The 26,865-nt window shown below is 37.1% G+C and overlaps 1 protein-coding gene across 5 annotated transcripts; it reads right to left on the reverse strand.

Moving 5' to 3' along the window:
- Positions 1-299: 299 nt before the first annotated feature.
- On the reverse strand, positions 300-26,645 carry trim54 (tripartite motif containing 54). Of its 5 annotated transcripts, none has more exons than XM_048207460.1 (9): positions 26,011-26,361; positions 22,528-22,700; positions 18,365-18,539; positions 14,124-14,219; positions 13,485-13,718; positions 10,566-10,588; positions 7,337-7,461; positions 7,114-7,217; positions 300-1,250 (listed from the first exon to the last, which is right to left on the reverse strand). In XM_048207460.1, exons 1-8 carry the CDS (start codon positions 26,170-26,172, stop codon positions 7,132-7,134), a joined length of 1,074 nt encoding a protein of 357 aa, XP_048063417.1. In that variant the 5' UTR covers positions 26,173-26,361; the 3' UTR covers positions 300-1,250; positions 7,114-7,131. The 5 variants fall into 5 exon arrangements, 3 of the variants coding, with proteins under 3 accessions (XP_048063417.1, XP_048063418.1, XP_048063419.1); XM_048207461.1 differs by lacking the exon at positions 26,011-26,361 and adding an exon at positions 23,459-23,488; XR_007187124.1 differs by lacking the exons at positions 300-1,250; positions 7,114-7,217 and adding an exon at positions 10,138-10,341 and having other exon boundaries at positions 26,011-26,642.
- Between the last annotated feature and the right edge of the window lie 220 nt (positions 26,646-26,865).

Genomic DNA, 26,865 nt, shown 5'->3' on the forward strand with positions numbered 1-26,865 from the left:
TATTGCTAATTATAACATGGTTTTCATCAGATGCTCACTATCCACTTGTAAATGGGCCACTGTTAAGAGTCATTTTTGTATGGCTGCTTTGGTTGCAACCTCTTATTTTGCCAACGGGAGTGTTCCCATGACATCAAATGCTATACTTTGGTAATAATGCCTATATTTACCACCAGATGCTCACTGTATATGTGCAAAAGTATGTTCTCCTCACATGGTGGGAAACAATGATCTTTGCACTTCAACCAAGAGGCTAACCCACGTTTGTGACAATAATGTTGGACAATATTACAAAGTGCTTGAGATATACTGTACATTGTATATTGCTTATCATTATGTAAATTACATATTATATTGCACCTAAATGCATAAACATGCCTTTGTATTTTGAACTCTGCAGAAATAAATGAGACTACATGCCTTTTACAAGTAACTGCAAACATGGAAAGCTCATTATCACCCATTAAAAGTGGTAATGATCACACGGGTTGAACATTTACACACAAAACATAAAAACACATGAGTAACAGGTGAGATGGAAATGACCCTACGTTCTTTTGAAATGTTAATGAATTGAAGGGCTGTAATGGTCTTAATTCCAAAAGCGTTTTTACATGTGACAATAATGCTTGAATTAGGTAGTGACATTTGCAGTTTCAATTCAAATGAATCATTATTACAATTTTCAAATAAGGTTGGGTGGATTTGTAGATGAATACAGAATTATCAGCCTATTTTATACACATCATTCACAACTTTTAATAAAAACACAAAGCGTCTTTATTTGAAAATTAAAAATATTGTACAGATTACCTACAAAAACTATGAAAAATTTGGCTTGTCCAAATAAATAAACATAAAAAAGGAAAAAATGGCTTATATATATATATATATATATATATATATTATAGATATTTTTAATTATATGTCCCTAATTTTAAGTGGTATCAATTCTGCAAAAATTATGTGATATTTGGACAACCCACAAATGTTTTCTGGTTTCAAATGTTCTCCTCTAATTTTAAGTTGTATCAACTCTGCCAAAGTTATGTGATCAAAAAAGACCAAAAACTGCATCATAAACATAGTTTTAAACATCCAGAATGTAAAAGCTATGAATAAATGTGTAATTCCTGAACTATAGCTCAGAGTCGCCACAAAACGCCAGATGAAAGAAGCTCTTGCCATGTTGAAAGGATTAAAGAAAACCTCCTCCTTATAGTCTCTCTTAAGTCCGCACAGGAAATACCCTGGAAATGGAAAATAAAATAAAAGAGTTAAATCTTCCATAATCTTCCACTTACACCCAGTCTATTTTAGTCAAAAATGGGGCAAGTGGGAGAGGACAGTGTGCTTTGCATTGGCAAGAATATATGTTGACTGAACACTCATTGTTGAAGTGTCACAACGTGTTACATAAACTGTATTTTAGCCATTTAAGCATAAAATAAAGAAAGGAAACTCTAAATGATATATTAAGCTCAAGTAACTGTTAAACAAGTCGCATCTCATCCCGCAGATTGCCTCTCCATCCCGCTTCTGACACCCGAAAAAAAAAACTCTTATTCTAGGAAGAATTACAGCTTTAAATTACACGAAGGCCGGTACGTCAGCTTGTGACGCACCACCTCCTCAAAATAAGATCCATCCTCATTCCGAGCGGACGCGCTCCATGTGAGGAGTTGTTCTGCACATACCCAGACTTCGCTAAATGACTCTCTCACTCTCTTTCCCTCCATGAATTGATCAGTGAGCTGACAGCACGAGTGACAAGGTCAGCGCCTGTGAGCACATGCATCCAGTCATATATCTCTACTGCCATATATCCTAGCTGTGGCACAGAGACGAGCGGTTATTAAGTAATGGGTGGAAGTGGACTCACGGCTCCTGGTGGGGGCGGACGGACCGTCGGAAGCCGAGAGGAAGGATTCGAGTGCCTGCCACTGCGATTTAGCCCTGTTCTCAACGCTGCACCTACTCAATGGACACACGGTCCTATTAGATCAGTAAGGGCCAGAGAGAAAGCTGCATGCTGTCCTGGCCCACGCTGCCCGATTAACTGAGGTTGCTGACCTTTAAATTGAAGTAAGAGGAACGTTATTTAAAGAAAGCTTGCAGTCGTGGGGATGCCCCTGCATGACAGGATACCCACCTCTCAAAGAACAGGAAATGTATTTTGTTTGTGCAAATACTATTTTCTGAATTGTATAAAGTATGAAGCTTAGGAACAACTTTTACACCTTGGTTAGTAAGTTTTTACTGCTTACTCACACTACACTACATAAATGTTGTTAACTGGCATCTATGATTCCATGAAGAACCTTTAAAGGGTTCTCTCTCTTTATTCCTTATATGACCTTCTAAGTCTTATTTGCTTCAAGGTGGGTGGTGGGTTTCATACTAAAATAATTATTAAAGGGTTAGTTCACACAAAAATGAAAATTCTGTCATGAATTAATCAATATCATTTCATTCCAAACCTGTAAGACCTTCGTACATCTTCGGAAAACAAATTAAGATTAATTAAAATTTTGATGAAATCCGAGAGCTTTCTGATCCCTCATAGACAGCAACACAATTACCACTTTAAAGGTCCAGAAAGGTACTAAAGACATCATTAAAACATCATTCATGTGACTACAGTGGTTCAATCTTAATTTTATGAAGCGACAAGAATACTTATTGTGCACAAAAAATTCCCCCAATAATTTCTTCTCTTCCGTGTCAGTCTCCGATGCTGTTCAAGTGAGCAGCGCGACGCATGTGTGCCAATTCTGATTTTTGTTTTGCTTTTGCGCACAAAAAGTATTCTCGTCGCTTCATAAGATTAAGGTTGAACCGCTGTAGTCAAGTTGACGATTCTAACAATGTCTTTAGTACCTTTCTGGAACTTGAAAGTGTTGGTCATATACCGCTTGGATTTCATCAAAAATATCTTAATTTGTGTTGATGAAGATGAACGAAGGTCTTACAGGTTTGGAATGACATGAGGATGAGTAATTAATGACAGAATTCTCATTTGTGGTGAACTAACCCTTTAAGAGTGTACACAGCAAAATCCCCAGAGTTAAATCAACTCTGTTCAGAGAACATATGGTCCCTTAATGAGATAATATGCTGTTTGTGGAGTTGTTAATTCAGATCTTGAGAGATTTAATGTCTTTTATCTTAAGTTGATTTCATCTAAGGCTGTGGCTGGAAGTCCTTTGTAGTTATTGTGTTTCTCTTCAGTGATTATGCTTGTTAACAGCAGGTGTTCATCACTAATGCTCAATCATAACTTAATTACTTAATTATCTCATTAACTTTAGCTCTGCTTCAGTGTTACTTTAACACTATACAGAGGGACCATATGTAATCAGAGCAGAGTTGATTTAACTCTGGCGATTTTGCTGTGTATGTAACAAAGACTATAGAATAACACAAGATGTGTCACTCGTATTGTTTTGAATGGGAGAAAGTGAAACACGCAATATGGCGGAATAAGTCCCGCCTTCTAAATAAGAGCCAATCGCCGACTGGTAAAGTCATCGCGTCACTTCAGCGGCCGCTAGAATCACTGGTTTCTATAGAAACAGTCAGACGCGTGTCTCTTCGGAGGTCTGCGCATGCACATTAGCTTGATCCAGCCTGAAAAATAGTTTTTTTTTTGTCATGATTCTAGCGTTTAGAAACTAAATTTATGAGCCGGTTGTTGTTAGATTTCATTGGTGATTGGTTGGCAAACAGTTTTGGAGAATTTGATGTTTCCCCATTCAAAGAGATTGCATGATGCCCAGGATGCCCGAGAGGCGTTTCAAAGATTGAAAAGCCGAGTGAAATGACTTGTCTTAAAGGGACTTTGGTATGTAAGAAAGAAAGTGATAAAGGTTTAGGATAATTAGTAAATGATGAAAATTTCCATTTCATTCATTCAAGAAGAACTTTTAGTTTCATATTTGTAGCTGCTGGCATTTTGATGCACATCTTTGACAGAGTTCAAATGCAGCACTGAGGTAAAAATGCGACTGGCACATGGCTGGTTTGCCTGGGAAAGACGTTCAATGGTGCCAAAAAGCATTTGGATATTTAGAATGCTTAAGTTGCACTTCAAAACCAATTTGTATCAGACACAAAATGATTAAAACCAAGTGACTTATGCAAAAAAAATAAATAAATAAAAGTAATGATACAAAAAAAAAAAAATTTTAGAATGAACTTTTCTCAGGAATTTGCAGTTTCTTATTAACTGGTGCTAAGGTGATTTTTAGTGGATGTATGTGGTTCACACAGGTGTAGACCTTCACATCAACATTCCACCAGATCAAAATGTTTACAGTGCCCTTACAGAGACTTTAGTCAGCAGATATTTAATAGAGTTTGGTGGGAGATGACGAGTGTACTCAATAACACAATGAGTGCCACTGTTGCCAAGAATGATCACGTCACAGGATGGGACGTCTGCATCTGGCAGATTCACACTAATAGAGAAGAGAAATACTTTAACCCTGTAAAGCCTGACAAATGAAATAATAGCAATAAAAATCTATTTTTTTTTTAATTGGAACAGCTTTTAGACAAAATATTGAGCTCAAAAAAAAACTAAATTTTATTCAGAGGCCCAAACTGAGCAACATGCAGTGTGGTGCAGATGCTGATATTTATATGGCCAAAAAGTAAAATGAAATTCTGATAGCTTGTACTATAAATCAATGACATCTTTATAACAGTATAGCAGACTACTTACAGTGCCCTCCACAAATATTGGCACCCTTAGTAAATATGAGCAAAGGTGGCTGTGAAAAAAATCTGCATTGTTTATCTTTTTGATCTTTCATTCAAAAAATTCACAAAATTCTAACTTTTCATTGAAGGAAAAGAATTGAAAATGGGGGAAAAAGCTCATTATGAAATAAATGTTTTTCTCCAATACACGTTTGCCACAATTATTGGCATCCCTAGAAATTCTTATGAGTAAAATATCTCTTAAGTATATTCCCATTCACATTTGTTTAGCACACCAGGGTGACTAGGAGCATGAAATTGTGCAGCCATGACTTCCTGTTCCACAGGAGTACAAATATGTGTAAACACAAAGGCCAAATCCCCTTAATCATTCACCACAATGAGAAAAAACAAATAATATAGTTCTGATGTGCAGCAAAAGATCGTTGAGCTTCACAAAATAGAAAATGGGTATAAGAAAAAAGCTAACGCATTGAAAATTGTGTGTCAATCAACTAAAGATGTTACAAATCTGCCTGGAAGAGGACGTGTGTCTAAATCGTCCTAATGCGCGGTGAGGAGGAAAGTTTGAGTGGCCAAAGACTCTTCAAGGATCACAGGAGTCTTGAGTCTCAGAAAGCCTAAAAAAAATGATCAAACAGCACCTACATCTCCACAAGTTGTTTCGGGAGGGTTTCAAGAAAAATCCTTCTTTGCTCATCCAAAAACAAACTCCAGCATATTCAGTTGTCAGACAAGACTGGAACTTCAAATGTGACCAGCTTCTAAAGTTAAGCTACTAAAAAAATAGCTTTTTGGCAGCAAACCCACCAGATGGGTTTGGTGCACACATGGATAAAAAGTTCCCCATGCCCACGGTTAAATATGCTGCTGGATCTTTAATGCTGTGAGCTTATTTTTCTGCTGGAGGTCCTGGACATCTTATTCAGATACATGGCATCATGGATTCTATCAAATACTAACAGATAAAAAATCAAAACCTGACCACTTCTGCTAGAAATCCAATAATGGGTAGTGGTTGGATCGTCCAACAGGACCATGATCCATAACAAACATCAAAACCAACACAAAAATGTCACTGAGCACGAAATGAAGCTTCTGCCATGGCCATCCCAGTTCCCTGACCTGAAACCTAAAGAAAATGAGTGGAGTGAACTGAAGAGAAGAAGCACCAACATGGAGCTGGAATCTGAAGGATCTGGAGAGATTCTGCATGAAGGAATGGTCTCTTATCTCTTGTCGGGTATTCTCCAAACTCATCAGGCATTATAGAAGAAGACTCAGAGCTGTTATCTTGGGAAAAGGACATTGCAATAATTGGGTGCCAATAATTGTGGCCAACATGAACTAGAGAAAAACATTTATTTCATAATGAGCTTTTCCACCCATTTTCAATTGTTTTACTTAAATGAAAGGTTAGAATTTTGTGAATTTTTTGAATGAAAGATCAAAAAGATAAACAATGCAGATTTGTTTTCACAGCCACCTTTGCTCATATTTACTAAGGGTGCCAATATTTGTGGAGGACACTGTATATAAAATATAAATATCAGTTGTCACTTTATGCCTCCCAATAATGTGTCTTAGTAAGATTATATTTAAATGCTTAGTTTTAAGATCAAAGCTCTGTAGTTTTTATTGTGGGTGCAAAACATATAATTCAGATGTACAAATGAACCTTTCTCAAAAGCCTGATGTATCATATTTGATACTGACGTTTTAACATGTTTTTTTTTTTTTTTTTTAAATGATGTATGGATAATCATAACAGCAAACATAAGTTGCTTGAGTCCAGCAAGTGTTCATCCTGAAATATTAATAACAATATAAAAGTTATTCTTACGTTTCTTTATTAAAAATCAGTAAAGATTCAAAACCACATATATGCCACAATCACAAAATTAAACTACAAATTTACTTGCTAAAAAGTATAAATAATCAATCAGATGACAGAAGGCATGTAGTAGATTGTGTACAACAGTTTTTTCAGCAAAGTTTTGATCATGTTTATAGTTTAGAGGCTTTAGATATTTGTGTATCAAATATGATACAGCAGGCTTTATATTGTTAAATGGTTTTCAGACCATCATGCACTTTTATACGAGTTATAACATGGGGAAAAGTACAAAAGCTAATCCCCTTAAAGGACTTTTGATGTGCTTTCTTCTGTGGAACATTGAAAAAGAACCTATTTTGAGAAATGTCTTTTTTTCCCATTGAAGCCAATGGGCTCCAAAGTTGTTTGGTTCCCAATTTTCTTCACAATCTCTCCTTTTGTGTTCAGCAGAAGAAAGAAACTCATACAGGTTTGGAACAACATGAGGGAGAATCTTCTTTTTTGGGTAAACTATCCCTTTAAGGCCCCATGATTTCATTTTTGAAACTAACCTTGGGTTTAAAAATAAGTTAGAGTCTCCCTGATTCACCACTCTGACCAGGTGAGTTGGTCAGGTCTTCAGGAGCTTCATCACTGCTGTCTTCTCCATCTTCAGCTGCAACAAAAGTATGTTTCATCACTAAATACACTGCAATGCAATTTTAACTTACTAACGCAAATAACTGGACATCAGTGTACATATGACAAAGATGATAGCTGATGTGAAGCCTTTACCTGTTTGGAAGTCGATGCCTCTCAGCATGTCGGCCGCATTCTCCGTGTTGATGATGAAGTGGTCCATGCTCTCAAAGCCTGCCTCCGTCTGCTCAATGTTGGAGGCCTTGGCAGTGTCTGTGATCCTGTCAAGGACAGAGCGGTGAAGTCGCTCGGACAAATATAAAAGTGACGGATAGCGTTAGGTCCCAGTTCCTCCATATCCCCGTGGCTGCTCATGACGCAGGTGCACGAGGCACCACTCGCCGTCTCCGCAGGTGGAGGGTAGCATGAAACATAAGACACAGCTAGACAGTGTTGTAAGCGTAAGCATTTTTCTAAACAGTTACAATGTGATGAATGCTGATTCATACATTATTGCTCAAGCTGCATAAAGTTTCATTTTACAAACAAGAGCGCAGAAAAGTTGCTTATTGGAGGCGACTTGTTTGTCTAGCTAGCAGCATCAATAGAAGACTTGCATTTACTGAAGGAAATACCTGTGAAAACCTCAAAGTTGAACGTTCATGTCTTTCAACTTTCAAATCATATTTTCCCAAATATGCTCAGTAACCATAAACACACTGACATCATCAGGAACACCATAATATTCAGCAAATATGGCTTTTTAAATAGTCGATTCGTCAACTATATTACTGCCAATTCTAAATATGTGGTCATATTTATCAATATAATTTGAACAGATAACTGTGCCTCAACAAATGGCACATTACAATAAAAAAAGTTAATAAATCAAGATATTTGTCTTTCAAAAAATATTTTTGTTTTCAATCTGTTACATTAAAATTTTTTTAGGGTTGAATGTTTAGCCAAAATGTCTATATAGACTTACAAATATCGCAACATATTACATTATTTTCTGTTAATATTTTTCTAAGGTGGCAAGAAAAAGTATGTGAACTACTTGCAGAATCTGTGAAAATGTGAATAATTTTAATGAAATAAGAGAGATAATACAAAATGCATGTTATTTTTTGTTTAGTACTGTCCTGAGTAAGATATTTTACATAAAAGATGTTTGCATTTAGTTCACAAGACAAAACAATTCCTGAATTTATTAAAATAACCCTCCTCAAAAGTATGTGAACCATTGTTTCTTAATACTGTGTGTCGTTATCCAGGTGATCTATGACTGTTTGTTTGTTTTGTGATGGTTGTTCATGAGTCTCTTGTTTGTCCTGAGCAGTTAAACTGAGCTCTGTTCTTCAGAAAAATCCTCCAGGTCCTGCAGATTCATCAGTTTTCAAGCATTTTTGCATATTTGAACCCTTTCCAGCAGTGACTGTATGATTTTCAGATCCATCTTTTCACACTGAGAACAACTGAGGGACTCAAACACAACTATTAAAAAAGGTTCAAACATTCACTGATGCTCAAGAAGGAAACACGACACATTAAGAGTCGGGGTGTGAAAACTTTTGAACAGAATGAAGATGTCACAATTTTACTTATTTTGTTTAAATATCATTGTTTTTCGTTTAGTACTGCCCTTCGAAAGCAACAGAAGATACTTGCATGTTTCCCGGAAAAAAAAATTAAGTACAATTTACCTTGATATTTGAATTCAAAAGTTTTCACCCCCTGGCTCTCAATGCATCGTGTTTCCTTCTGGAGCATCAGTGAATGTTTGAACCTTTTTTAATAGTTGAGTTTGAGTCCCTCAATTGTTTTCAGTGTGAAAAGACGGATCTCAAAATCACTCAGTCACTGCTGGAAAGGGTTCAAATATGCAAAAAATGCTTGAAAACTGATGAATCTGCAGGACCTGGAGGATTTTTCTGAAGAACAGAGCTCAGTTTAACTGCTCAGGACAAACAAGAGACTCATGAACAACCATCACAAAACAAACAAACAGTCGTAGATCATCAGGTAACCACACACAGTATTGAGAACCAATGGTTCACAAACTTTTGAATGGGGTTATTTTAATAAATTCAGCTATTGTTTTGTCTTGTGAAGTAAATGCAAACATCTTTTATGTAAAATATCTTACTCAGGACAGTACTAAACAAAAAATAACATGCATTTTGTATGATCTCTCTTATTTTATTAAAATAATTCTCATTTTCACAGATTCTGCAAGTGGTTCACATACTTTTTCTTGCCACTGTACTTTTTGTAAAGAAAAAAAAATCTGCATTGATTTTTCCCATAAGAGTTATTGTGCTTGTCAAGGAAATGATAAAAGTAAGCGTCAACTAAACAATAAAATATTAGCCCCCTGGAGTCGTATGGATTGATTTTTTTATGGATGGGTGCATTTTTTTTTTGTCTTCAAAATTTGGGCAGCCATTCACAACCATTAAGCCTATTTTTAAATATGTCTCTGATTGTGTTCGTCTGAAAGAAGATAGTCATAGGATAACTTGAAGGTGAGTAAACCATGGGATAATTTTCATTTTTGGGTGAACTATTCCTTTTAAAATTGACATTAAAGACATTTATGTTACAAAAACAAAAAGCAGCACAACAGTTTCAACTATGATAATAATAAAAATTGTTTTGTGAGCAGCAAATCAGCACATTAGAATGATTTCTTAAGGATCATGTGACATCGAAGACTAGAGTAATGATGCTGAAAATTCAGCTTTGCCATCATAGGACTAAATTACATTTGAAAACACATTAAAATAGAAAACAGCTCCTTTAAATTGTAATATTATTTCACAATACTACGATCTTGCTGTATTGATTAAATAAATGCAGCCTTGGTGAGCAGAAGAGACTTCTTTCAAAGACATTAAAACAAATTTACAAACAAGTAAAACGTTTCTTAAAGTTGAAATAAATTGCATACCTACCTAAGGGTGAGAATGAAGAGCTCTACACATTAAGCGTTTGGAGATGAATTACATGCAGAAGTCAGCAGAAGATAAATAAATATGTATGTATGAGGGATTACAATAAATCCAGAATCTTTTTCACAATATTGAGGCAGATGAAAGTTATGATCCAATGCATAATACAGTGGGTTGTTAGGGGTGGGAGGCTGGTTGAGTCATTGCCTGTGAGGTTGTTAATCATGATTGTTAGTCTTTAGGAGGCATCAGTTATTGATGAAGGCCACATGCTGAATATGGTTTAGTTTAAAAGGACAGTTCACCGTAAAATGAAAATTCGCTCATACATGATAACATACATGATATCAGTAAATAATAAAAGAATTTTCATTTTTGGGTGAACTATCCCTTTAAGACACTACAAAACACATCACTCATAGCTGACTTACTTCTTGAACACTTCCTTTGCACTCTGTGAACACAGAAAAGAAGAACACTCGTTTTAGGACTAGAGGATACTGCAGCAGATTAAAACATAAAACCCCCAGTCCTCTTCATTATAGTTTCACTGCGCACACGAAAAATGGCACATACTAAATCACAGACACTTGTTAGGCAGCCTCCTTTGACACTGTTTGCACTGAGAAGTGCTAGTTATAAAAGAGCAGTGCTGCACCTGAGGCTTCCACTTTATATAGTGAAAGCTGTTTTAAAAAACAATTACACCTCTCCATCACCTACGTTTAAAGTCTCTTTCTGCTAAGTGCAGCTCTCAGCCATGGTGAAGTATTGACAGTTTGAGTCACTAGTCAAAAGACAGGGGTCTGGGTTCTTCCGTCCCCAGCTGTGGGAGGTTTTGCTAATCAATGTCAGCCCTCCTCCATGGGCCTTGTCATTAAGGGATGCTTGAAATGTAGCAACAGGCACAGTGTCAATCAGCAAACAGCATACGCAAGGGCTGGATCATTTGCATCAAGCATTTCTCAGGGGGCTCTGAAAGCAACAAGCTCTGCCGCCAGCATCCCCGGTGAGGTGTTGCAGCATTAGCTCCACGCAGCTCAATAAGTCCACGTCACATATTCACAAGCACCTGTACCACCATTGAGCACTGACGCCAGAGGTTTGCGTGAGTAAAAAAAGTAGCTTCGCAAACTACTTTGAGGCTAATGATCTAGAGACTTTTAAGGCAGGACACTACAGGAAAAATAATTAATGCAATTAATAATTAATTTTAAGATTTTCAGCTATTTGGTTTTCCATAACATTGTTTTAGACTAGTGGAACGAAAACATTCAAAATGTAGGTGTTTTTTTTTCTGTTTGCATCTGTAGATTAGTAGAGTACAATACACATCTTTAAAGGCACTTTTCCATTTCAGCAGCACTTATATACAATAAAGTTTTCAGTTTTATTCTTATCTCTATTCTGAAGGCTTTTACGCAGGGGTTTGTTAATTTATCGTTCAACTGATTTTATATATTTTATTCCTAAAAACATTTATTTTGTTTTTCTGGCTGTTGACAGTATTTTATGATTTGTGGAGGGATAAAAATAGATATCCAGATAGATAGATAGATAGATAGACAGACAAACAGATAGATAGAGAGAGAGAGAGAGAGAGAGAGAGAGAGAGAGAGAGAGAGAGAGAGAGAGAGAGACAGACAGACAGACAGACAGACAGACAGATAGATAGATAGATAGAAAGATAAATAGACAAACAGACAGACAGACACAGGCAGACAGACAGACAGACAGACAGACAGACACAGACAGACAGACACAGGCAGACAGATAGACAGACAGACAGACAGACACAGACAGACAGACACAGGCAGACAGATAGACAGACAGACAGACAGACAGACACAGACAGACAGACAGACAGATAAATAGATAGAAGACAGACAGACAAACAAACAGACAGATAGATAGACATTTATATATAGATCGATTGATCGATAGACAGACAGATAGATAGACAGACAGACAGATAAACAGAAGATAGAAAGATAGAGAGATAGATAGATAGACAGATAGATAGATAGACAGACAGATAGATAGATAGATAGATAGATAGATAGATAGACAGACAGATAGATAGACAGATAGAAGACAGACAGACAGACAAATAGACATTTATATATAGATCGATTGATCGATAGAAAGACAGACAGATAGATAGATAGACAGACAGACAGATAGACAGAAGATAGAGAGATAGATAGATAAACAGATAGACAGACAGACAGACAGACAGACAGACAGAAAGACAGAAAGACAGACAGACAGACAGACAGATAGATAGATAGATAGATAGATAGATAGATAGACAGACAGATAGACAGATAGACATACAGACAGATAAATAGACAAACGGACAGACAGACACAGGCAGACAGATAGACAGACAGACAGACACAGACAGACAGATAGATAAATAGATAGAAGACAGACAGACAAACAAACAGACAGATAGATAGACATTTATATATAGATCGATTGATCGATTGACAGATAGATAGATAGATAGATAGATAGATAAATAGATAGATAGACAGACAGACAGACAGATAGACAGACAGATAGACATTTATATATAGATCGATTGATCGATAGACAGACAGACAGACAGACAGACAGATAGACAGATAGACATACAGACAGATAAATAGACAAACGGACAGACAGACACAGGCAGACAGACAGACAGATAGATAAATAGATAGAAGACAGACAGACAAACAAACAGACAGATAGACATTTATATATAGATCGATTGATCGACAGACAGATAGATAGACAAGATAGACAAGATAGAAAGATAGAGAGAGAGATAGATAGATAGACAGACAGACAGATAGATAGACAGACAGATAGATAGACAGATAGAAGACAGACAGACAGACAAACAAACAGACAGATAGACATTTATATATAGATCGATTGATCGATAGACAGATAGATAGACAGACAAACAGACAGATAGACATTTATATATAGATCGATCGAACGAACGAACGAACGAACGAACGACAGACAGACAGACAAATAGATAGAAGACAGACAGACAAACAGACAGATAGACATTTATATATAGATCGATCGAACGAACGAACGACAGACAGACAGACAAATAGATAGAAGACAGACAGACAAACAAACAGACAGATAGACATTTATATATAGATCGATCGATCGAATGACAGACAGACAGATAGATAGACAGATAGAAGACAGACAAACAGACAGACAGACAGACAGATAGATAGATAGAAGACAGACAGACAGTTTTAATGCATCTTTTCTGAATAAGAGTATTATTTCTTTTGAAAAATAATCTTACTGATGCCATAATTATCATTTTATACCTGCAGAAACACAGCCATCTGAGGTTCCTCCATGGACTGGATGGCTGTTTCCACCAGTTTGATGGACATCTCTAAGTGGTCTCCGTGGCGACGCATAAGGGAGCGGACGTGGCCCAGTTTTCGGTCCTGCTCACGGCCGACAGTCTCTATAAGTTCCCTTTTACGCTCTTCTATGATGGCAAAAAGTTCATCAAACTTATCAGAGATGTTCTGCATCTGTCGCCGACCGTTTTCCTACAAAACATTACCAGCGACTGTGTTTTAGTTTGAAGTAAAACTTATACATCAATGGTTAAAAAAAATAATAATAATAATAAAAAAAAAAAAAAAAAAAAAAAAAATATATATATATATATATATATATATATATATATATATATATATATATATATATATATATATATATTAATATTCAAAAATCATCACTGGCTAGAGATGGACAATATAGCAAAATTGGCTTAAAATGGAGAATCAGAGCATCCATCATTTTAACTAAACAGCCACTGCAGCCAAGAAGATTCAAAATGTTTAATGCAAGAAGTAAATCATCATGAATATATCTTGAATATTCAATATATCACCCAGCCCTTTCACACAATATCATAATTGTTGTGTTTTACAGTAACATTTCTTTCTCACCTTGACAGTCCTACAAATATCCTCCATCTGTGAGATCAGGGCCTGTATTCTGTCATTTCCTGCCACCAAGACGGCTATGGCATCACTTAGCTCTGTCTGAGACAAAACAGCAGAATATAACCAATTGTGACAGGTCTTCATAAAAAAAGAGGGGGGAAAAAAAACACATGACCAATTCACTCAACGTGTCATCTTTCACAAGAAAGCCATGTCAGACTTGGCTATGCAACTTGTGATAACCACACTTACAGACAAGAGAACAGCATGTGAACTAAAGGCCGAGATTGTAAGAATGTTACCCGTCATGACTGATCAAACTTTGCTGATTTGCATTTGAAATGAGTGATTCACTGTTTATAGTGGGCCATGACTAAAGGAGAAAATGTCATCATAGCCACCTGGCAAAAATGATGGCTGTTTAGGAGCCGGTTTGGAAATCGACCACCCTATATGATCCCTCAGCGTTATGTCATTCTGTTCCAGTACCTCAAAACCAAGAGCCAGAGAAGCATATATACTGTAAGACGAAACTTCTCCTACATTGAGAACTGACCTTCAGCTTAGGAACACTGCAGATAACAGATCGACATATGGTGTCCACCATGCACAGGCTTTTCTATTGGGAAAGGCTGGTACGTTTAGTCATTGTTCATCTGGTAGCTGCTGAAGGGAGTGAGAGCTGAGAACAAGCACTTACAGAGGACAAAACTGAGAGACAAATAAAGTAAAGACCATAAGAAGCTGCTATGACTCAAACACAACAGGGAGGAGTGACTCATTTCTCAGTTGCACCCTGTTATGAAGACCTTCATTACTAGCAATTCCACAAGAGGTGCAGTAGGTCAAGACCTCAATATCATGTAGGTCAAGAATGCATCGGAAAGTGACAAAACTGCTGTGATGTTTTTTGTGTGACATGAAACACAATTGTCCTGTTTGTTTGTTTTTTAGAACAACTTTACTCTTGTAAGACTCTTGGTCCTATTTAGGCCGTATTGTCTGTTCTGTGATGTGCAATTATTGGTGCTTGCTATAGACCACTGCGGTTGCTCATACTTAGTCAAGACAAGTCACCTTTATTTATACAGACCCATGTAGCCTCGACCTTTTCAGCGCTGTGCGCTTGTTGTCTTATGTCTTCCGGTTTGTATTTCCACATGGATTTATGAATGAACCGCTCATTTTAAAATCTTCCGGTCTACTGACATTTGTTATGATATCAGTTTCAAACATTACAATGCTCATGATAATGTTCATTACCTCTACAATAAGTAAATCCACTTCACCATCTAATTACTCTACAACGTCGATGCCATAGTCAAATATACAGAGCTACCGCAAAAAAAAAAAAAAGGATTATTATTCAGCTCATGTCAGTTCATTGTTGATTTAGTTCAGTTTAATAACTGATCATCAATTATCAGTTCAATTCAGATATAAGCAGCTCTGATACAATTCAGTTCTATAATAGTGTCAATGTTGCAAACATTTCTCAATTATGAAACAATCTCAGTTCAGCTATAGAGGAAAAGCAGCTCTACAGAAGACAATAGTGTGAAAATCCAGCTCAATTCAAGTTTTTTTCATGTCAGTGCTGTCAAATCGACAATATTACTGAATATTAAGTGACTTGCCTATTTGGGGTTTGAAAGACAAAGGCGACAGTGGCAAGGAACCCAAACTCCAACAGAGAAAAAAAAAAACTATGGGAGAAACCAGGCTCAGTCAGGGGGTCAAATGAAGAGACATGGTGTGATGTGAGCAAACACTTAACCCTGAGTTTTGTGTAACAGACATGAATGACACTTCAAATCATGTGGTTGACAAGAAATGCGTTATTTGTTATTCAGTGACTGGATTGCCTGGTGAACAATAAAACAGGAAAAAAAATCACTAGACACTATATAACTTTTGGCCCTCTAGCAGGTAAAAAAACTGCATGTATTTTGTGGAAGAACATTGTTTTGGTTGTGCTTCGGCTCTGCATGACTGTGGCTAAATATATGGTTATCCTACTGCTCATAAAACATTCACTGCTTAAGAGATATATCCTGTTTAAATGGAAAGGATCTCAAGCTGACTAGCTGAAGATGTTACTGTAGCTATACCCATTAATAGACACGGTACTTGAAAATAAATTCCAGCACAGCGCTACACTTTTACATTTCATCCTCAGTTCTCAGAAAAGCCAATGTTGATTCTCGTTTTATTACAAGCTCTGTTGTGTTCTCTTTTTTCCAGCACACTCTCTGTTAGGGATTTGTTTAAAATGGGGGATTCCCTGGAGGTTTCAAGGTTTAGAGTACCCAAATAATTCATTTGTAATCGGATTGACGGCTCAATCGGATTGAAAATCGTTCATGTAAATACCTTAAAGGTGCTAAAGAGGATCTTTTCGTCGACTGAGAAACCAAAGACTGTTAGTGAGTTTTTGAAATGAGCGCATGCGTAAGAACCACCCCCCTCCTTCACAGCTCATTTCGAGGGAATGCCTCCCAAAATTCGTGCACGAGTATTGGAACATGAGTGTTTACCACCGGCATTCGCTGTGTCGTGTTAGTGGATTCATTATGTCGGACTCACCGCAGGTAACTCATAATCTGCAGTTGTTACTCCTGTCTCCTGACAAAAACATTGCATGCGGCGCCTGTGGAGTGTGGAAAGTTACTGGAGCGCGCAGCCGCGCTTGTCTCTCACAAGGAACGTCACGGCAGTGATTGACAAGCCAGAGGGCCAATCGTTTACGCGATGATCGTGTAAACGATTGGCTGATGTTTTTAAGGCCCTACCTCGTGCACAGATGATGTATATTAATATTATTCCTTTCAATGCACCTAATAAATAGTCTTTTATCAGTTAGTAAAGACAGTTTCAAGTAATATTGCAAAAATGTATAAAACAAAACATCCTCTTTAGCACCTTTAATCGATCCGATTGAGCTCGATCCGAATGAAATTTCGATCGGATTGGAAGGGGTGGTTTATTCCTTTTCTAATCCGATCCAACAGCAAAAAATAGCATGTAAACGCTTGAATCCGACTACTTTCTCAGTCGTATTCAGAAGTCTCTGGGGCACATGCCCAGTGCAATGTTGACACGCATTACGCAGTGCGCAAGTTCATGTTTAGTATTAAGTTGTAAAACCATAGCTGATTTATGAATGTGTATACGATAACGATGTGTATACGATAACAAAAATAACCATGAGCTCTGTTGGTGTCCATAGTTGTCTCTGCAAGTGTGATTTATATGACGTCACACGCAGAGCGCGTGCACAAAAGTTTTAATCGGAATGTATAAAACACATATAAACGGATATTTTTTTGCTTTGCGGTGCCAAACTTGCACAGTGTGAAACCGATGCGGTGTAAGAATGTTACAACTAGACGATTAGCAACCGACAACCAATCGCGTAACTTACCTTATGTTTACGCACTTTGGGCTGTCGGATGTATAAACAGTCGTTTCTAGGAAAAATGTCAAACGGCGATGGAAAACGCGACAACTGGAATGAAGAAGAGACCGTCATTCTTTACCTTTGTATTTAGAAAATTTCGCTCAGAAAAAAACTTAATATTACAGGCAGCAATGTGTAACATGAGGACGCGCAATGCTAGAGCCTTTATGTAAACAGGTCACCGCAAATATGCAGATTAGGACTTTAACCTGGGATTTAGGAATGTGCAGTGTGAAACGGTAGTTTATGAATACCCTGGATTAACTGTAAACCCCGGGTGTAGTATGAGCAGTGAAACGTGAATAAAGATATCCCAGGATTCCGTTTGCCAGGGGTTTAGAATGACCTATTTCAAGTGTGAAAAGCCCTAGGCCTACCTGTAGGAGAGATCCGAGACATATCTAGGGACCAGAATATCATGGAGACTTGAAGGGTTGGCTTTTTTATATGTGACTTCATGATTAATCTCTTCAGAAAACATAAAAGCTTGTTTGTTAGACCAATTAGAGGCAGTAAAAACTGAAAAAGTAGGGACAGTTGTTGGTTGAGGCAGGAGTCAGGGCTGCTGGTGGTGTGTACTGTATGCGTGTTCACATGTGGGTGGGTGTTGATGTGAGAGAAGTTCGGTGAGATCGAGCCCCTTACAATGTGTGAAACCTGCTGGTTAATGTGTTATACACACATCTGTCTAGTTCATTCACACCACAACAAACCAAGCAAAACAAACTTAAAAAACTGATTGTCTGGTTGTTGAAGTCAATTATACTCTATGCAAATCCTCTACCTTTTGTCTCTTGTAGATGACCGTCAACGGGGCCACATCACAGTCCTTGTGAGCCCCGAACACCTTGCACATGGAGCATGTCGGTGTCTCACAGGTGAGGCAGTAGATGTTGATCTTCTCTTCCTCATGCTGGTCACACATCAGCTGCTGTTGCTCTGTTTTGGGCAGGAGTGGCCTGTAGAGTCAAAACAGAAAGAGATTTATGGTATGTGTAAAGGTTAAAGATTTGCAAAACTGAGCCATCACCACTGTGCCCTTTAGCAAGGCGCTGACCCCCGGTTGCTCTGGAGGGAAAAGTAATTATGATAATAAATATATAATATAAATGAAAATATATAATATTCCATTTTAATTTAAAAATGTATATTTAATGACACTGCTAAAATGCTACTGGGGCATGTTGTCACAAAATGAGAATATTGTCACATAATGAGAATAACTTTTTCAATATTTAATATTTATTTTTTCTGGGCTATAACAGTGGCAAACAATATTTTAAAGGCATGTGTCTATACAGAAACTGACTTTCAAATTCAGTATAAACAAAAAATAATACTTTTTCTTAAAGGTGCCCTAGATTATGTTTTTAAAAGATGTAATATAAGTCTAAGGTGTCCCCTGAATTTGTCTGTGAAGTTTCAGCTCAAAATACCCCATAGATTTTTTTTTATTAATTTTTTTAACTGCCTATTTTGGGGCATCATTATAAACGCGCCGATTTTATGCTGCGGCCCCTTTAAATCCCGTGCTCTCCGCCCACAGAGCTCGCGCTTGCCTTAAACAGTGCCTTAACAAAGTTTACACAGCTAATATAACCCTCAAAATGGATCTTTACAAAGTGTTCGTTATGCATGCGGCATGCATGCGTCGGATTATGTGAGTATTGTATACTGTTATATTGTTTACTTCTGATTTTGAATGAGTTTGATAGTGCTCCGTGGCTAACGGGTAATGCTACTCTGTTGGAGAGATTTATAAAGAATGGAGTTGTGTTTATGAATTATACAGACTGCAAGTGTTTAAAAATGAAAATAGCGACGGCTCTCTTGTCTCCGTGAATACAGTAATAACCTATGGTAACTTTAACCACATTTAACAGTACATTAGCAACATGCTAACGAAACATTTAGAAAGACAGTTTACAAATATCACTAAAAATATCATGTTATCATGGATCATGTCAGTTATTATTGCTCCATCTGCCATTTTTCGCTATTGTTCTTGCTTGCTTACCTAGTCTGATGATTTGGTTGTGCACATCCAGACGTTAATACTGGCTGCCCTTGTCTAATGCCTTTTATAATGTTGGAAACGTGGGCTGGCATATGCAAATATTGGGGGCGTCGCCCCGACTGTTACGTAACAGTCGGTGTTATGTTGAGATTCGCCTGTTCTTCGGAGGTCTTTTAAACAAATGAGATTTATTTAAGAAGGAGGAAACAATGGAGTTTGAGACTCACTGTATGTCATTTCCATGTACTGAACTCTTGTTATTTAACTATGCCAAGATAAATTCAATTTTTCATTCGAGGGCACCTTTAACCAATAATACAGTATAATTACATGCAAGTTTTGAATAGTTAAATACATAAAACAATTATCAATCAAAATTGATTTTAACTTTGCCATAAAGCACCATAAAATGTCCAGCACATTATTTTAACATAACTTTATAAAAATAAGTATGGGGAGATGGAAATTCTAAAATTATAAAACTACACATAAAACTACAGTTATATTATTAAGAATTCTTAATTTGAATTCTTACCTAAATTTACCTTAGAATTCGTCCTGTTTGCTACCTCCATTCAAATTCAAATTTTAAAAGACATCCTCACTTCAATTCTGAATAGCGCATGAGACTGGTTCTTATATCCCTCTAAAAGTGCATATGATAAACTACATACAACAACAAGCATTCTTTCTTTTTGAAAAAGGAGATACAATATCACTTCCCCTGAGGTGAATCACTATAATGGGAGCTGATGCGAAAATTTGACATTAAAGGCATTTACAGCAGGTGCTGTTTAAAAGTGATTGATGCAACTAATATGATATTCTGTCCTAAAATGGGCACATTACTCACATAGACCTTTTCAACAAACATCTGTCCTAATCTGTCTTGTCAAGTAGAAAGAGACTGTTGTATGTGCAGTGTGTTGGCAGCAGGCATGTTCAAAACAGACTAAGTTTATGAAAGACTGCCATCCTGTGGATGTCTGCTAATAGGGCAGTCATATGAAACACTATAATGGTGAATGGAGTGATTACAAATATAGGTTATAAATCTATTTATACCTACTCATTTTGCTTTTATATTTGTCTTCTTGTAACTAGTGATCTCAAAGCATAAATTCTCAAAATACAGTATATATATATATATATATATATATATATATATATATATATATTCTTGCAATAGTTGCAAGAAAAAGTATGTGAACCACTTGCAGAATCTGTGAAAATGTGAATAATTTTAACAAAATAAGAGAGATCATACAAAATGCATTATTTTTGGTTTAGTACTGTCCTGAGTAAGATATTTTACATAAAATATGTTTATATATAGTCCACAAGACAAAATAAATGGCTGAATTTATTTAAATAAAAAGTATGTGAACCATTGGTTCTTAATACTGTGTGGTTACCTGGATGATCTACAACTGTTTTTGTTTTGTTTTGTTTTGTTTTGTGATGGTTGTTCTTGAGTCCCTTGTTTGTCCTGAGCAGTTAAACTGAGCTCTGTTCTTCAGAAAAATCCTCCAGGGTTTGCAGAATCTTAAGTTTTCAAGCATTTTTTGCATATTTGAACCCTTTCCAGCAGTGACTGTGTGATTTTGAGATCCATCTTTTCACACTGAGGAGAACTAAGGGACTCAAACACAACTATTAAAAAAGGTTCAAACATTCACTGATGCTCCAGAAGGAAACACGATACATTAAGACGCGGGGGTGAAAACATTTGAATTTGAATATCAAGGTAAATTGTACTTAATTTTTTCTTCTAGGAAATATGCAAGTATCTTCTGTTGCTTCCGAAGGGCAGTACTAAATGAAAAGCAATGATATTTAAACAAAATAAGAAAAATTGGGACATCTTCATCCTGTTTAAACGTTTTCACCCCCTGGCTCTCAATGCATCATGTTTCCTTCTGGAGCATCAGTGAATGTTTGAACATAGTTGTGTTTGAGTCCCACAGCTGTCCTCAATGCAAAAAATGCTTGAAAACTGAAGAATCTGCAGGACCTGGAGGATTTTTCTGAAGAACTGAGCTCAGTTTAACTCGTGTAGAGTCGTGGATCATCCAGGTAACCACACACAGTATTAAGAACCAATGGTTCACATACTTTTGAACTGGGTCATTTTAATAAATTCAACTATTTTTTTCTTGTGGACTATATGTAAACATCTTTTATGTAAAATATCTTACTCACATTACTCACATTTTCACAGTTTTGCAAGTGGTTCACATACTTTTTCTTGCAACTGTATATTATATATATATATAGATATATACACATACATACACACAACGTATCTTTTGTGTTTTTGAAACAACCTCTACATTCAGGTCACCTTCTTTCCATCAAAGACACATTATTAACCATGTTACATTACGCATTCATGATAAGCACCTCAGCGTTTGTTACAAAATGCCTCAAAGTCTATCTGTCTTATTATACCCAATTACACATATTTTTCACAGAAGGTCTCATGACACATTGTTTATTGCCACAGGGATAAAGCGTCCTAGTTATATTTAGTGTTTTGGCAAAGGATTGCAGCAGTCACAAGAGCCTCAGGTCCTATGTCTCTGTTGTGTTTACGTGACGTGGCAGAAAATCTCCCACATGCAAGTAAATCACATATTTGTGTCACTACACAGGGTTTAAGCCTCATTGATGAAACAGAACAAGTGTCGAGTAGTGGCGTGTCACTACGCTTTTGAAACACCATTAAAATCTGTTGGCATACAGTGTATTTTTGCTAAACAGCTTGGAGGGGTTGCTGGATCTCTATACAGAAAAGACTGCTTTGAAGTATGTACAACAAATAGCTTCATTCATATCAGTGCACCCACAACAGATATGCTTGTTCTTGGTGTGTGGAACAGGTCCAGAAAAAGCCAATGCTTTGGAGATGACCCCAAGTCAAAACTGACCTGTTAGTCTCTGATTTGTAGATATCAATGATATTCTCCACTAGCAGGTTCCTCTGAAGGCCGTATACACCATGCCGGTCCAATATCACTTCATGGCGACAAGATGGGCAGCGGAAACGTCCCGCTGTAGACACAGTGGTAGAGCTCCGGTTTTGCCAAAAAGAGTTAGAGGCCTAAACCAATAAAAGAATATTAGTTCAAACATTAGTTAATTGGCAACTGCACACACATCAATGTCATTTCTCTAAGCTAAGGGATGAGTCAACGGGATAAAATTTAGAGTACAACCATACTCTGACAACCATAGTGTGGGGGTGGGGGGTACTATGGAAGTCAATGGGGCGAGATCTGCTTGGTTACAAATATTCTTCCAAATATCTTCCTTTGTGTTCATGAATGGATGCCTTTGCCCAGCAAACGGTAAAATTTGACTGTCAGTTATCTCTGGATATTTGTTAAAAGTAAAAGATGATAATTAATATAGATGGATAGCAGCACTCAGTTATGCTAAAGCCTGGCCTAACAACGTCACCCACTCCTTTGAGAGGGAATACTAATGGCTCCACTGAAAGCTGAAACTCGTCTTGATGATGAGATGACTAGACTAATACCTCGAAGGAGCAATGGAAAAGAGTTTTTGCATAAATCAGAAAGGGTAAATGGATCATTAATCTCTATGTGACAGCTGATGTGGGCCTCTGAGGTCTTGTTTCATTTTCACAATACAGTAGTCAACTCCAAAAATGACTTTTAAGTAAATATTAAAACTTTTAAATGAGGTTGAGGAATACAGTATAACTTTGAAAAATGTTATATTATACACAATAAATGTCCAAATTAAATGCCAAATTCACAACAGCACACACACAACAGCACAAATATTAAAGGGTTAGTTCACCCAAAAATGAAAATTCTGTCATTTATTACTTACCCTCATGTCGTTCCACACCCGTAAAACTTTCTTAATCTTCGGAACCCAAATTAAGATATTTTAGTTGAAATCTGATGACTCCGTGAGGCCTGCATAGCCAGCAATGACATTTCCTCTCTCAAGATCCATAAAGGTACTAAAAACACATCTAAATCAGTTCATGTGAGTAGAGTGGTTCAATATGAATATTATAAAGCAATGAGAATATTTTTGGTGCGGCAAAAAAAAATAATAATAAAAAATAATGACTTCTAAAGTGATGGCCGATTTCAAAACACTGCTTCAGGAAGCATTGGAGCACAAAATGAATCAGCGTATCGAATCATGATTCGGATCGCCTGTCAAACTGCCAAACTGCTGAAATCACGTGACTTTGGCGCTCCGAACAGCGGGTTCAATAGAGGGTATGCACGTGACGTCACCGTCGACCGTTACGACTGCGGTCACGTCCACTGAGTGGCAAAAGACTGAGCGGCAGCATTGGTTTTCAGCGTGAATGTCCCGAAAAACACACAAAACACATCCAAAACGGGAAAGAGCTTTGTGATTGACTGTACAAATAGCTTTGACACAAAACCTGAGGTATATATTTAAAGACCGCCAAAAGCTACAGAAAAAAGAAGCAAATGGATCATTGTAATTCACAGAAACAACTTGACTTCAGCAGATAAACATGGATTTGCAGTAATCATTTTGTGTCAAATTGTTGGATTTTGAGGTAAAATCATACCGTATATATTGTATTGTTATATATTATGTTGACAACTCATCAATTAAATATTTTGCATCATATATTCTGCATAATTGGGTGTTTTTAAATAAACAACACTGACAAAAACTATACTATAAAACTATATATGTTTTAAGGCTGGACAATATGACGATATAACATTGATATAAGTGATTACGCGGATTTAAACCTACCTATATTGTAGTTATATAAAATATTCACAGGCAGATTTGCTTTATGTGTCTCCCCGCCGTCGAAATCAGGCACATATAAATGTCAGGAAACACGATTCCTGGCTGCATGCAATATCCATGGATTAGGTTTATTTGACAAGTTGTAAGGAACACATTCAATTCCAACCTTTCGTGTAATTCGTCAGTTTTACTCGCGTTTTCGCAGTTTCCTCTATTAAATCCAGTCACGCAGCAGCTTCTTTTGCCACTCAGTCTAGCTGAGGGAGCGCGCTTTCGGCGGGAAAGTGACGTCGATGCATACCCTCTATACGCTGATTCATAACGCTCCGAGTCCGAAGCTTCCTGAAGCAGTGTTTTGAAATTGGCCATCACTATATCGTTATTTTGTTTTCTTTGGCGCACCAAAAATATTCTCGTCGCTTCATAATATTCATATTGAACCACTCTACTCACATGAACTGATTTAAATATGTTTTTAGTACCTTTATGGATCTTGAGAGAGGAAATGTCATTGCTCCCTATGAATGCCTCATGGAGCCATCGGATTTCAACTAAAATATCTCAATTTGCGTTCCGATCATTAACGAAGGTCTTACGGGTGTGGAACGACATGAGAGTGAGTAATAAATGACAGAATTTTCATTTTTGGGTGAACTAACCTTTTATCAACAGCTGCTCGTCGAGGCGGCGTCAGTTAGGACAGGTCCTCAAATTTGATTGAACGTCTGAGCTGTGTTTCATCACCAGGCGGACACATTTCGCTGTTTGTATCATTCCGCTTGTCTTAAAAAAAGCCTCCGCTTGTCTGTGCCCCTAGAGATTGCCAAATAGGATCAATAATTTTCTTTCTTTCTTTCTTTCTTTCTTTCTTTCTTTCTTTCTTTTTCACAATATGTATTTTAGTATCTTAAATATGTATTTTTGAAGTAATCTTCACTTGTTTGTTATCAACCATCTGTTTTTTTTTATGCTTTGTAACTTTAAATTGATTCCGTCCTCAAAATCATTCCGCTTGTCTGGCATTTTCAGTAGCCCTTTCAGCACGATTTGCCACTAGGTGTCGACAAGCGACTGAGTGAAATCATTCACTTAACCGAATCGTTTAAAAGCACCGATTCATTCAGGAACGACACAAGCGGCTGTCTTTATGAGTCATTGAATCATTCACTCAAGTGATTCGTTGATTCCAAATACCGCTGTTGCTCTGATACACGGTTGATTCTGCTTGGACTATTTACTTGGCGGAGCAAAAATAGACAAAGTAATTGGAAATAAATAATTTGACATAAGATTTATAAGACCTTACACTCGCATCTTTATGGTAGCTATATGTTTTAAGTAACTTTCATGTTGGCTAATTAGGTAATTTATGCTGTAGAAGAACAAAATGTGGAAGTCTCTTCAAATCATTTTAACCACAGACTTTACTCATAAATCCCAAACATCTTTTTCAAAATCGCATAAGGAATTCCAAAGGGAATGGCTTGAAAATGCCAAATCTCTTCCAGGTTTTAAGACTTCAAACTGAACAGCTCTACGTTAATGGAGTTTCTGGATGCTACAGAGAGAATGACCATTCAACCTGATAAATAGGACACTAGAACATTATAACAGGAATAAACCAGTACCTGGTAAACATCATTGGCACACTTCCTACAGAGGTTGTGCTGGCAGGGTAAGATGACCACAGGCTTAGTGAATATCTCCAGACAGATGGGGCAAATGAGCTGCTTCTCTAAGTTCTCCATTGAGTCTCCCATCCCTGCTTTGAAGTCCAAAGTGAAGTTCATCCCAGACTGCTTTTTGGACACCTTTTAGTCAACAAAAGTAAGATCCTAAACTTTCTTTCCTTCTGTTATTCTGTTTGACTCTACTCTAGTGCCAGTCTTGATCCAGATGCCCACTCAATCCCCAACCGCAGAGTGGCTGTGGATATATTTGGGCTGTGTTTGTACTGGCTTGGGTTACTGTCCAAACTGCACACCCCCTGATATCACCAAGAGTCCCCGTTTAGCACTCTATCATAGGGGCCAGGGGCCAAGTGAGAGAGGGGTAGGAGGACAGATTCCTCTGAGCTGTGTTATCTCTGGTAACTTGAGGAGAGAGTGGCTTGGGCTGGCAGGAGGAGACAGAGCAGCTGGCGTATGCGGCTCAAAGCCTAGCGAGACGACCGGGCCTATGAGCCTGAGCTGGCGCCGATGACATAAGACACTTAAAACTAAATCTAAGTGCATTAAACACACCCTGAATTCTGTCACTGGATAACATCTACTCTAATGAAATCTACTTCAGAAATATGCTTTGTTGAAAGTTTATTTCATACAAATTTAAATGAAAATTTATACCCAAAAATAAAAATCACTCTCATGTCGTTCCAAACTGGTCCCAATTTATTCCGTGAAATGTGTAAGATATTTTGAGTGTTGTTTTTTTGTTAATATAATGGACGTCAATATTAACCAAAACTTGGTTACCAGCAATCT

This window comes from Megalobrama amblycephala, linkage group LG11 (genome assembly GCF_018812025.1).
Source record: "Megalobrama amblycephala isolate DHTTF-2021 linkage group LG11, ASM1881202v1, whole genome shotgun sequence".
Classification (NCBI taxonomy): domain Eukaryota; kingdom Metazoa; phylum Chordata; class Actinopteri; order Cypriniformes; family Xenocyprididae; genus Megalobrama; species Megalobrama amblycephala.